The following is a 13,387-nucleotide window of genomic DNA, read 5'->3' as shown; positions in this document are numbered from 1 at the left end:
CCTCTTCCGGTTCTGTTTGTGAGCAGGCGGTCTTTCGAGTGTCAAAGTTTAGCTTTGGTTGCCGACCATCTGGCTTCCCCATGATTGTAGAGCGGTGGGAGCGGGGGAACGACTGTGCCCGGGGCTGGTCTGTCGTGTTTTGAGGACCAGTGACCCCAGAAGTAGGGGTGGCACAGTGGTGATATGCAGTGAGGAAGGTTGGAGGCAATATGGACAGGCGTTGTTCAAGAGATTCACTGCCCGTTAGATTTGGCAGCATGTGAAATATTGCACTGATCCCAGTGAGGTATAGGGTCCCTCTTCTAGGGTCGGCCCGAGGCTAAGGTCCTCCAAGTCAAGAGTGGCAGTGGAGGATGGCAGTAGTGGCCAGTCGGTTCTGAGGCCTCTTCATGCAGCGCTGCTAAGGATAAGTGCAGGTATGTATTTTTTCCCCCAGCAAAGTAAAGCCGCGTTGGTGTATCACCGTCTCTTTCTGGTATCCATCCAATGTGACTGTCAATGAGCCGCCGGATATGTCCACCTCCGGGCACGGTCTGTAAGATGCAGAAGGCTGGCGGCAGTCAGGGTGGTATCTCAACTGCCACGCGATAGGGGGGCAATTTCTTGCTCTCCCTCCGTTATCCTCCGCATGCAATGGGGCCTCGGTCTAGTGAGTAGGTGTATGGGCACTCACTCTCAGCAGGAAATAGTAGAGAGGCAGGGGAAGGGGCCTAGAGCGAGTGGTGGAGGGGGCCGGCCTCAGCAATGCGGTTTTCCGGTCTGTCAGCCTTCCGGTGGTCCGACCTAGTGGGGGCCCCAGCTGCAGAGCGCGCCACTAGACCAGCGATCCCCGCAATCTGGAAAGCGGAGGGACCTCTCCGGTAATTTGAAGCGTTTCAGTGTACTCTCCGGGATACCGCCTCCGCCATTTTGTGCACTCTGCCGTTCAGCGTAGCAGTTCGGATTTCACCGGTTTCACAATGGACTAGAGTCAGCAAAGCGTCATATCAGGTGCTTCAAAGTGGCAGCAGTTGGGCAGGATCATCAGCGAGTTTGTAGAAGGAGTGATGACAAGGATATTCTACGGATAGGCACCCAAGCTGCAAGAGCCTCACGCAAGTGCGGCCATCTTGCTTGGCGCCCTCTAGTGCCCCCATAGAAGTAAATAAATTGACTTCAAATTTCACTGAAATGTATTTATCTACACTTAGGAGCATTTCACTTAAGCACATCAGGTTATTTTAAACCTGAGAAACAATCCTGCACCTCCCCTTATGACAATGTTAAATAAGAGGCAAGTCAGCTGTCAAGTATGAGGCATACGTGCCTTAGATTTGTATTGTAGGAGGAGCAACTTTATAGGCTATTAAATTCAACGCAATACAGCTTTTGGGCACACTGCACATCCTTAACTCAAGTCTTTGGAACTGCACTTCTGATAATAAACAAAAAAGATGTCAGTGAAATAATGTATTTGCTTAGGATCACACGATTTGGTCAAGCAGGGAACCAGGATTGGGATTGATGGCACTGTGCAATTCAGCAAGTAGATTGGTATATTTTACTGTGTCTGGCCTTCCGTCTCTCTTCAGCAAAGCATTACATTTCGGCACACCCTCTAACTGTAACACCATCCTATTTCCCTCACTTAAAAAATCACTAGTTTCTTCCTTCAACACAACTCAGTTTCCTCCTGCAACACAACTATGCTATTCATCTGCAGCACACATCTCCTCTGCACTTTAGCTAACCATTTCCAGGTCTGCCACTTTATCACTGCCTCTCTGTCAATGCATCTCAGCACGGCTGGATTCTTCATGCCTTTTAACTACAGATACATTAATTTAATGCCCCTGCATTGGTGACCTGCATTAGTGAGCTGCATTGGGACTTTAAGGCTGGCAAACATGGAATCCGACCTTTTCTGCCACAACTACCCATGGTCTCTTGATTTTTCCATATATTTGTATAAGGTGCAATGCCTGAAAATTAAACTCTGCCTCACCGTGATATTTGTACACAGTTTTCAAGACGTCAATATATGATCATTGACGTAGCCCCATTCTCCTGTGTTCAAGGGAAAAATATTGGAGATGTGTTGTCTTTCTATTCATGTTAGCAGAGCTGAGTGATGCTGGCTGCGATTACAAACAGTACAGCTGCTTATATTTTTATTCAGTGTTATATAGCGCAAACTCGCCCCAAGGGCAGTAATGCGCTTTACATGATCGCCAGTTACTTTACCAAAAGGCCAGAATATTTTTTTCCCTTTTTAAGGCACGAGGAGATTACTTGATTTGCCGAGAATCACAGGATGTTGTAAATCTACCCTAGGGAAGAGGTGTGGCGCTGCGGCCAGGGCGACTGACTCCGGAATCTGGGGATCACGGTTCAATCCCCGGTGCCGGCGGCAGATTAGCCCAGCACCATGTGACTCTGGGCAATAGCTTGCTTAATCTTCCCAACGGCCCCCAGCGCCTAGAGACCCTTACGGGTGATTGTTCGCGCTTTACAAATGTGGATTATTATATTAGCTGATTATGTACTGTAAAATATTGCTACTCACTACAGGCAGCCACAAACCCTTGTCCTAGAGCTGGTGACTCGGGGCACTACAACAAATATGTTTACTGAGCCATCAGAACCGACCTACATCATCAAGTATGACAAACCAAAACCATTTAAGCAGACTAGCAGGGAGGGGATTATTCTAAATAAAAACAACAGATTTATCAATACATTTTATTTTTAACTCACTGTGAGCATGAGTTGTGACGGAGGCCGGTTTCAATACAATGCAGCAGTGCACCGCACGGTGCCGAGTCCTGAGCACAGGCCTGGATCGGCGCAAACACGCTTCAGGCCTGTTAGCAAGTACTTAGAGGGGCCTGCAATGGCGATGCGCACTAGAGGACGGCGATAGCTCTTCTCCACTCTCCTCATGCACAGTGCTGTAACTGGCGCTGTGCATTAGGGGAAAGGGTGAAAAGCATTGTGACTGCACATCACATTTGAAAAACATAACCAGTGGGAGGCCAACTACCATAATTGCACAGGAGGAGCGGCCCTTTTGTGACACTGTAGTGCTATGTACAGTATATCCTGTGATTCTGGGCAAATCACTTACACTGCTGGTGGCTTAATAAAATCTGACCTTGACTGATGTAGCCCGGCCCCCAGGTGCTTATGGAATGCGCGCCACTGTCTCTGGGTCCAGTTTGCTAACTGCAGACTCTCGAACACCACATGGCTGATAACTGCACGTAAATACAAAAAAATCTATCAAAAGTTATGTAAATTAATTACAGCTTAGCTTAAAGGGAAAATAGGCACCTACCAACCTGTATTCTTTTGGGCCTAGGCTGTAACAATCCCAATGAGACATTGCTCACGTTCGGCTGCATAACGCTTTCAAAAGTGAAAGCACACCACGCATGAGGAAGGGAAGAGTGCAGACAGCTGCACCCCTTCTACAGCCCGCCCCCTATTGTGATGACTGTTAATTGTTGCCAACCACTACTCGTTCTGCCTCTCAGCCTGCCCCGCCCTCTGCCATTGAAAGAAATGGAGTTCTGCAAACTCCTCCCAGGGCTATTTTGTAAAGCGCCCGAAAAGCAGAATTATCCTCTGCATTCTAACATGGCACACCCCTACCATGATGTCACTACTGTAGCTTGTGCCTGCAGGTCGAAAGATGACCTCGCCCTGGCAGGCACCTGCGCAGCAGGGTGTCTGCAGTTTATTACAGTTGCAGCATTGAAATATAATAGAGCAGCCAGCAAGTAATAATTTCTTTTAAGTTGCTTGGCTTTTTAAATTATTTTCTTGCCTCTCCCCTCAGAATGGCAGGGCAGCGCCACTTTTGCCCATTAACACCAGCCGCCCCTGGTTATATACTGAAAAGAATAGGCCTGCAAATGAATAGCTAAAGATGTGTGCCACCCAGGAGAGGAAACATTTTCATGCAACATTAATTGCCCAGTGCTTAGTTCTTGGAATGGATTTAAATCCTAGAAACAAATTTGCAAATTTTGATTAAGAAAATTCATACGTAACGTTAAATCATTTACAGAGCTACATAGGTGCTTTATTGGTGTAGGTTATGAAGATGAGATGCCGGTTGACTGTTGTTTTAACTAGAATAGATTGTACTTTGGTTGCATGAAAAAAAAAAATTCTACCACTTTCTGCTTCATCACCCCCCCAACTACCTAAATCAAAGAGGAATGCAGCACAGCATCCAGCACAACATATTTCTGCTGGCTTGGCTGCCCCATTTACATTGCTTATGTCCCACCACTGACACACCTCCATCTCTGCCATCGTGTCTGCCAAATAACAGTGGCAACCAGAAATGTTGGAGAACCTGCCCAATCTAGAGTGACTGGTTCGCCACTATGTCTGGCAGAGTGAAGGTTCTGTATTGATTTAGTCGTGAACTTTCAGCATTTAGGGGCTGCATCCCTCCTGTTATCCATGGACTTGGTGCCCAGCCCTATTCTGTAACACGCCCTCTCAATTTCCCAACAGAAAAACTCCCTGGAACAAACCTTAGCAGAGACAGAAGGACGCTATGGGGCACAGCTCACGCAGATGCAGCAGAGGATCAGCGGTCTGGAGGCGCAGCTCATGCAGCTCCGCAGCGACATGGAACGGCAGAGCTTCGAGTACCAGCAGCTCCTGGACATCAAGACCAGGCTGGAGATGGAGATCGAGACCTACCGGCGCCTGCTGGAGGGAGAGTTCGGGTAAGAAACTCACTGAGAGATTTTTCATGGCACCTTTAGCCATTATTACAAGTTCATTGTAACCAATGGGCTCAACGGCTTCCACTACTAGACCAATTGGAATGAAGAGCAATGCAGTAATCCTGTACTTCCAGCAATTTTCCCCGTAGTCTCCGGCTGTTCTAAGCAGATAAAATCCCAGGGCAAAAATCTGGCTAGGAATGAGGAATAACAAGGTGCAATGGTGCGTTACATCTGGTTCTCCAGTTATTTCCGATTCTTAATTGGACCCTCAGGCTAAATCTCAGAATAGGACAGATAGATAGATAGATAGATAGATAGATAGATAGATAGATAGATAGATAGATAGATAGATAGATAGATAGATAGATAGATAGATAGATAGATAGACAGTAATAGAGTTACTGTTCCGGCCAGTAGTGATAATCCACTAGAAATTCCAGCCTCATTACTGAGCTACTGATAAAGAGGGATAAGGAGATATATATAGTCTTTAATAGTGTCACATTCAAATTGTTTCCCACTGGCCTAGGCAGAGGTGGCTGCTCCAATAAGGCAGAGGAGTGCCGCCCGCAGGAGAAAGGAAAATAAAATGACAATTTTATTTTTCACTACAGGGCTAGGTTAGGGCGGGCTGGAGTCACAGGGGTAGGAGTGGTGGCACACTCTAAGAGCGCATGACTGTTCAGCTGTCCATCTTCAGTCGGTCATACAGTCACGCGCACTTTGCATGTTCCCCACCAGGCTGCATCACACAACCTAGGTGTACACCAACATTGGTGACCACGGAAGGCCTCATTATTAGAGTGCCCTTAACCCCTTCCATGCCAATGACGGAACGGTTCCGTCATGAGCATCGGTTGAGCTGTGCTCATGACGGAACCGTTCCGTCATGGCCCCGCCCGCGCTCGAACCCTTCAGCACCGCGGGGGAATCCGCGCAGCGCTGAAGGGGTTAAAGAAAGGGTGAATACTGGGACCATACATAAACATTGGGACTTTTATCTTATTTTTTATTTATTCATTTTAAAGTGAGCGCAATTATCCAAGGGTGTCCAGACGCTATCATACTAATACACTCTATAAAGCAACTCACATACTCAGTGGCTCGAGGCAAAGCCTATGTAAACAAATGGGTCTCTAGAGCCCTGTAAAATTTTAGGAAATTTGGCTCTAGGCATAACCTCGGGCTCCAGTCTGTTCCATGCCTGAGCAGTAACCACAAAAAAAGTCCACCCTCCCAATCCTGCTCGCCAGTATTTAGGTACTGTGATCAGACAAGCAGAGGTCGAGCGAAGCACTCTGGGAGGAATGTATTTTTTAAACATATCAGATGGATACTAAGATTGTGCTATGGGTAATGCCCAATTACAGGGCTTCATAAATTTCTAAGCCGGAATCAGGGAGAACTCATGCTGGAACAGGGATGAAGATATCAATTTTGCATGTGTTCAAATCTATTTCCAAGCACCTTTGGTTTTACTAGCTTCTTCTGTAAAACCTTTAATGGGGTGGGTAGTATCCCTCCAAGAATACTGCTCCGCCCAACTTGTAACAGAGCACTTAACATTTTATGGAATCTTACCCACAAACCTTCTTTAGATTTTTATTGACGTCTCAATCACAGCAAACAATAAAGTCTTGAAAGAATGTTTTGAAGCTTGACTTGGTGCTCTTACCATTTTGACGAAAAGAAAAGTTTGGGTACAAAAGTTTTCTCACAAGGAGATTTGTAAAGCTATCAAGTTCACAAATTTGCAAACTTCGTCAACTTCACCAAACTTTGCAAGACTCTTTTTTACTCAATATTAAAAATAAATAAATCATCATGTCGTGAAAGTTGACAAAGTTTGCAAAGTTGAAGATCATTTCATCTGTTGACCAATAACAAAAGGAGTTCAATGTGACTAATGCGAATGTACTTCTTCAGCGGAAGCAGCAGCAAATCCTCCTCCTCCCAGGTGTCGTCCACTAAGACTTCAACAGTGTCCTCAAGCCAAAAGGTGTCCACTGAGGTGAAGTCACAGACATCATCGGTGGACTCCAAGAAAGGTACCCCCGCTTTTCGCTGTTATGCTTCTGTGGTCAGGTGATGAAGGCAGCATTGCTCCTCAGTTGTGGGCTGTGGATGGCACTGCATGTCTTCTTCATATCTTCTTCATGTGTGGAAGGGTCCTGGGAATGACGCTCTGCAGATTCCTAACCCCAAATGCTTTGAAAATATAATTAGGGCTCCTGGATTCATGGTTTTTTACTGTTACCTTTATGTCTGAATCTATAGATTAGCTTAGCCATATTTATTTTTTGTTTGGTGAAAAGAAAAGTGTCAAGTCGTATGTTTCCATACAAATTGTACTGTTGAATGAACACCCAACAAACAGAGTCGCCCCTCGTGGGTGCACGCCAGCAGGTCAGTACAAGCTTCCTTAATGAGCGCTGCTCGCAGACATGCTTTCCTCCTCACACACTGGTGTTTTCCCCTTTATTTATTCCATAGGTCACATGCCAATAATGAACCAAGGCACTCTGGGACCAGTAGTGCTTACGTATTACCCAAGTAGGCTGCTGACTGTGTGAGGAGGAAAGCATGTCTGCGAGCAGCGCTCATTAAGGCAGCTTGTACTGACCTGCTGGCGTGCTCCCACGAGGGGCAACTCTGTTTGTTGGATTTTAGTGGCTGGTCTGGCCACGGGAGTATGCCACTGCACATTTGAGCGGGTCAGCTGTGGCGCACTGAAGCTGCGAGAGCGGAGCAGGGAGAGCTCCATTCATCAAGAGCGCTACGTTAACGGACTGCCATTAGCCACAAAAAACTTTTGTAATGGAAGTACCAGCTGCACCCCACTTGGGTAATACGTAAGCACTACTAGTCCCAGAATGCCTTGGTCCATTATTGGCATGTGACATATGGAATAAATAAAGGGGAAAAAGACCAGTGTGCTTTTGCTTGCGGTTCATTCCTGAAAGTCAGTCCATGATTAAGGGCGTTGGCCCGAAACGCGTTGGGCTGCTGACTGTGTGAGGAGGAAAGCATGTCTGCGAGCAGCGCTCATTAAGGAAGCTTGTACTGACCTGCTAGCGTGCTCCCATGAGGGGTGACTCTGTTTGTTGGTAAATGAGCACATACACTTTGATGTTTTAACAGGCAGAGCACGCATTTACAAGAAAATAATACACAGAACTGCATAAATTAGCATTGTAGCAAAAGTGAGTATCAGCAGCTCTTAAATCCCATTAGGAAACTGTATCACTTCTTCTTTGTAAACTTCCAGTGCAATTAATATGCACAACTTTGGCCAGGCAGAAATAAATGAGAGAGTGGAGAAAAACTAAAAGAAGCTAATGCCTGTATTTTTACTTGTTTAGAAAATAATAATGAGTAAAACAGGTTATTTTCCATCTGAATGTATGTGTAAAAATCATGAAAAACTGAAAAATGAGACCCTGAATTTTAATTAAGGTCATCTGGAAAGAAGACACCTGGCACTATTTCTTCCAATACATTTCAGAAGTAATATTTGAGCAAAGGTGGGAAATGGGTACTCCAAATACAGTGCCTTTGAACCAGGGGTGAAATTAGATGATTAACAGTGACCTTATGAAGGGGAAGGGACAGTGCTTAATTTGAGCTGGTGGTTTATGGTGCTCAGCACTGGCACTTAATTGCCAACACCAGCATGTGTGACAGCCTGCCACATGGTGGCACTGTTTGTCTAATTTGTAATTAGAGCACAACAACAGTTTTTTATTAATTAATATACATTAAAATGACTAATGCCTTCCGCCAAAGCCATTCTTATAGCTTTGGGGCCTTGAATAGCCTGAATTGTCGAAATGGTAAGAATCTGATGGTTAGTAATTGTGCTGGTACTGTCATTGGCAGCACTGCCAGGGACAATGGGTGGTGCAAGCTGCATTGGCCTCCTGACAAAGACTCTGGCATTTACATTTTTACAAATTAAGAACTGGGGTAGCATTTTTAGTACAATTGCACATGCTTGGTTGGAGGGTTATACCATTAATGTCAACTGAAATTTTTTTGTTATTGAAGTGATGAAAATTAATTAAGTCAGAGAAAAAGACCAAACATCATGGTGATGTAATACTAAGTGGTGGAGTGTTGGCCATAAGGAGGCGTTTCAAGATTAGTAGCCCTGTGCATATAGTAAGCAGAGTGTATATCCGCCTCAACCTTGATTGGTGCTTGAGTTGCACCGATCTTTGATATTTTGTCAGACTAGAAAAGAAAAGCAATGAAAGGAATGAGGAGAAAGGTATAGCACCGGTGGCCTGCTACCAAATTTGGCACTCTTAAGCGGCAACTCTACTGGCACCCTAAGCTCCTCCCACTTATAGGATTCTTTCCAAAACTCCGCCATCCATTCGCCTTTGAACAGATGCTAATTAGATGATGTACACAAATTCACTATGACACAGTTACCTTAGTGGTTAGGTCATAAGATGGCAACTGGAAACAAAACTCTACTACTTTCCACTTCCTCAAAAAACAAAAACATGCTAATGTGTACTTCAAGTTAATTATGTTTCTTCTGAAACCAGTTGTAACTTGTTTGTCGTTTCTTGTTAAATCTTTAGACCCCACCAAAACCAGAAAGGTGATGACTATCATTGAAGAAGTGGTTGACGGCAAAGTGGTGTCTCAGCGTGTCGAGGAAGTTGAGGAGAAGGTGTAATAGAAAATCAAGAAGGAAGTTACAGAGGAGCACAAATTCCAGTGGAAACGGACCGAGACAGCATTAACTGAGTAACCCTTGTAGATTAAGCTTAATATGTGCAGGCATGTAGAATTCAAGAGAGACACAAGATTCCGTCAAATTGACCAATGAGGAAACAAGAACTTATTAAATAATTGCATTATTATTTGCATTGTGACGCCTAATGTAGTTAAAGGGTGACAACAAAGAAGCCAAGGGAAAACAATGGTAAAAAACGTAATATCAATATAAAACACAAGTGTTAGACTAGATAATTTCAAAAAGTTGTTGTTCATTGCTCTTCTTGCTACTCAAGCCTTGTTTAGAACAAGGAGTTTGATCGAAGTGAGGATGAAGTTCAAACTTTAACTTCTTCAGTGCCCATGACGAGATAGTCTCGTCATGGAGCACGGTTGCGCTGTGCCCATGACGAGACTATCTCGTCATGAACCCCACCCACTAATAAAACGCCCGGCACAGGAGGGGGAAAGGGCATGGCACAGAAGGGGTTAAGAAAGCACTTGGGAAGGAAGCAAAATAATAGACGCAAATACTCAATGATATATCAAGGATTTTACAAATGTCTCTAATGCAAATAAATATTAAGGTTAAACTTTAAAAGCCAGTGTAAACTGAAGGCTAGCAATAAAGAGGAATCAGCGAACCGTGTCAAAGGGGAAATTTCAACATTTCAAAAATGTCATAAGCTTTTCTACACTCTTGCTCCCTTTGCAGAACAAGAGTGATGAACAAGAGTGCTGTTGAAGTTTGTTTCTTCCAGAGGGCAGAGTTCAATTTGTTCATTCTCTTTGAGTCTCCACAATTTACTTGGTCCCAATACGACACTCATAACCCCTACGAAGAATATAATTTGAACCGGCTCGAAGGAAAAGGACACCACTCAGCCCTCATGATTCAATATAAAAAGCTCCTCTGAATGTTTCTTGGACTCAATAAAGTTTCTTAAGCAAGCAATACTTGTCACTGTGTTTTTGTTTGATGGCCAAAGCAGATGCAGCTGTTAATCCTGACAACCATCATGTCTTGTAAATAGATCGGTGTATTTTTTTCTTCAACATTTTTGCTCAGGAGCAGCATGGATCGTGGCACTGAATGGCCAGTGGCATTCCACATCTTTTCGCTGGTACCTGTTGTGCCAGGCCGGGGCAGCGGGAACCAAATGTACACCATTAGCTGGCTCTACAGTGGCCTTTCTGTAATGAGTTTGTGTCCCAGTGCTGATACAAACAGATCGACAGCTCAGGAGATGGACCAAGGACTCAATGGTCACGGAGTTGCTACCCCTTCCCTAGTGTAGGGAATCTTCCATAATAGGTTCTGCAATTCCAATTGGCCCAAGAAAGGTATAAACTTGGTCTTAGAAGGTTTCTGGTGGCATTCATTTTTCAAGGAATAATATAATGGATGAGCATGACAGAGCACCGTTTTTTGGTCTCAAGAAATGGCAATGTTTTACCTGAATAGCTAAATGCTGGGCATACATAAGGAGTCAGATGGCCCAAAGCAAGCAGGAATCTAAATATTAATTGAATGTTCTAGAAGTTTTTTTTATTTCATTGCAAAGCGATACCATCATTTTCTTCACATTCACAAATGTGAAGAAAATGGCGGTATTTTTTTAGGTTGTATATATGACCATTGAATACAGCCTCAGGAATAGATCCACTCTGGGTTTTTCCATTGTAAGTTCCTTCAGGGTGTTTGTAGCAAACATCTTGTACTCAGAGGCTGATGCTAATCCTTGCCTGTAGAAAGATAGAGACCGAGTCACCTTCCTTTAACTCCATGCTCTGATCCTCGTCGCCATGTAACGTACCCACTTAGCCCTTCTTGTTTGCAGGTCGAAAGCTAAAGAGTATATCAGCGTCTTCTTTCGCACCCTGTCCTATTCCCTCTCCCAAACTAGCAAGATACGGTCCCCTTCATACTCCATTCTTTTTTATCCCTTCATCCTACCAGGCTCAAATGTAAACAATTGGGCATTAAAGCAATTTCACATTCCAGTTTCAAAGCAAGTATCTGCTATTGGCTTGCCTGTCTGTCCTGCCTAGACACCTTTCCCTTTTTAAAGTGCACCTCATTCTGATATTCTCCCAGTGATTCCAAGTTATCTTGTGGGCTTTCTTTTGGTCCTCTGTATTCCCACCTTCTTTTTTAAGAGCAGCTGCAGCTGAGAGATGAATGCCGGGATCTCAGCATCTCCAGATAACCGCCATGAAACAACTCCATGCAGGTCTGGCTACTGCTTGTGCTACTACATGCCACCATGCTTTTCTGCCTGACATGTGTTTCTCTATAATATGGGACTTCCACAAACTACCTTTTGTCAGTTGCTGCACCTCTCCTCTCTATTGTTTGACCAGGTGAACATGTCCCAATGAGCCCTCACAGTGTATCCTAAACTATAAAGTAACTGTCAACATTGCATTGTAACTGGCGACCTTCTGTGCCTCACAGAACGGACGCTCCCCGCCACTGCTCTGCCACTTACCTGCCTCCGCTGCCTGACGCCTGATCTCCGCATCTTCTTCCCGCCGCATCTTTTTCCCGCCACTTACCTGACGCCGCTGCCTGCCTCCGGATACCGCCTCCCGCCTCCCAGGTAACGCCTGCTGCCTCCTGGCCGCTCCTCACGCCGCTGCCTTCACTCCTCCTACCTGCTGACCTCTGCTGGGCACCGGGTGACTTCCTGCCTGCTCCGCCGCTTCCCGCCGTTTTCCCGCCGCCGCTGCCCCAGGTGCCTCCTCCCACTCCCGCTTCCACCTCCGGCCCGCCCCCCCTCCCTGCCCATTGGCCACCCCGCTCCCACCTCCCGCTGACCCTCCCTCCCGGCTCCTTATTTATGTCACCCCCTCCGCGACCGCGCAGCGGACGCGCGCAGCGGGCGCGCCTTATGTGCGCCGAAGGTGCGCCAAAGGTAAGCCCGTCTGCGCCCGTCCGCGCCTGGACCGCGCCCAGCGCCAGACCCCCTGGCCCCCGCCAGCCCCCCCGCAGGACCTACGACTTCGCTACGCTCATCGCACTCAAAACCGCCCGAGCCCCCGGATGCTACCAAGCGTCCCCGCGACGCACCCATGGACCCTTCGTCTGCCGATCCTGCAACTTCTCCTGCCTCCGAACAAGCACCACGCCCACCAAGACGGACAACAGCAACCACCTCAAGTGCATCCTGATCAACACCCGCTCCATCCACAGACACGCCGTGGAACTCTGGAACCTCCTCGACACCGCATCTCCAGACGTCGCCTTCCCCACGGAAACCTGGATGAACGACTCCTCAGCCCCCGACATCGCCATAGTCATCCCGGACGGCTACAAGATCATCAGGAGGGATCGCAACAACCAGACCGGAGGGGGCATCGCCAACGCTCACAAAAGCACCATTCGCATCTCGACTGACTCCACCGACGCATTCAACACCGCCGAATACCTGCACTTCCAGATCCACACCGAACCCAAGACTACCCTCAGAGGCACCCTCATCTACAGACCCCCGGGACCACGCGCACAGTTCTGCGAAGACGTCACGGACTTCATCAGCCCTCACGCCCTCCCCTCCACCGACTACATCCTCCTCGGAGACCTCAACTTCCACCTGGAGAACAACAACGACCGCAACACGACCACCCTGCTGGACAACCGCGCCAACCTCGGACTCCAGCAACTGGTCAACACCCCCACCCACTACGCCGGCCACACGCTCGACCCCCTCTTCTCATCCAGCAAGCACATCACCTTCAGCCACTGCACCGGACTCCACTGGACTGACCACAGCTGCGTCCACTTCAGCTTCAAGAAGAACACGGTCCAGCACCACCCGAAGCAGTTTCCCCACAGAAACTGGAGCAAGATCACCGTCGACCAGCTCACCACCTCCCTCAGCCAGAACCCACCGGTCAGGACAACGGACCCTAACACAGCAGCC

At 46.7% G+C, this 13,387-nt stretch overlaps 1 protein-coding gene across 1 annotated transcript in view; it reads left to right on the top strand.

Annotated features, from left to right (window-relative positions):
- The window catches only part of LOC146832695 (keratin, type I cytoskeletal 47 kDa-like), a 36,978-nt gene extending 26,562 nt beyond the window's left edge, over positions 1-10,416 (top strand). The window contains exons 6-8 of the mRNA XM_085605976.1: positions 4,510-4,727; positions 6,657-6,778; positions 9,323-10,416. Coding sequence (XP_085462102.1) covers positions 4,510-4,727; positions 6,657-6,778; positions 9,323-9,420 — 438 coding nt within the window. The 3' untranslated portion in view covers positions 9,421-10,416. The remainder of the gene's footprint in view (positions 1-4,509; positions 4,728-6,656; positions 6,779-9,322) is intronic.
- Positions 10,417-13,387: the final 2,971 nt, after the last annotated feature.

The sequence above is a fragment of the Triturus cristatus genome, chromosome 5_1 (genome assembly GCF_964204655.1).
Source record: "Triturus cristatus chromosome 5_1, aTriCri1.1, whole genome shotgun sequence".
NCBI lineage: Eukaryota > Metazoa > Chordata > Amphibia > Caudata > Salamandridae > Triturus > Triturus cristatus.
The sequence above is the reverse complement of the archived record's forward strand: the minus strand, read 5'-3'. Positions and strand labels throughout refer to the sequence as shown.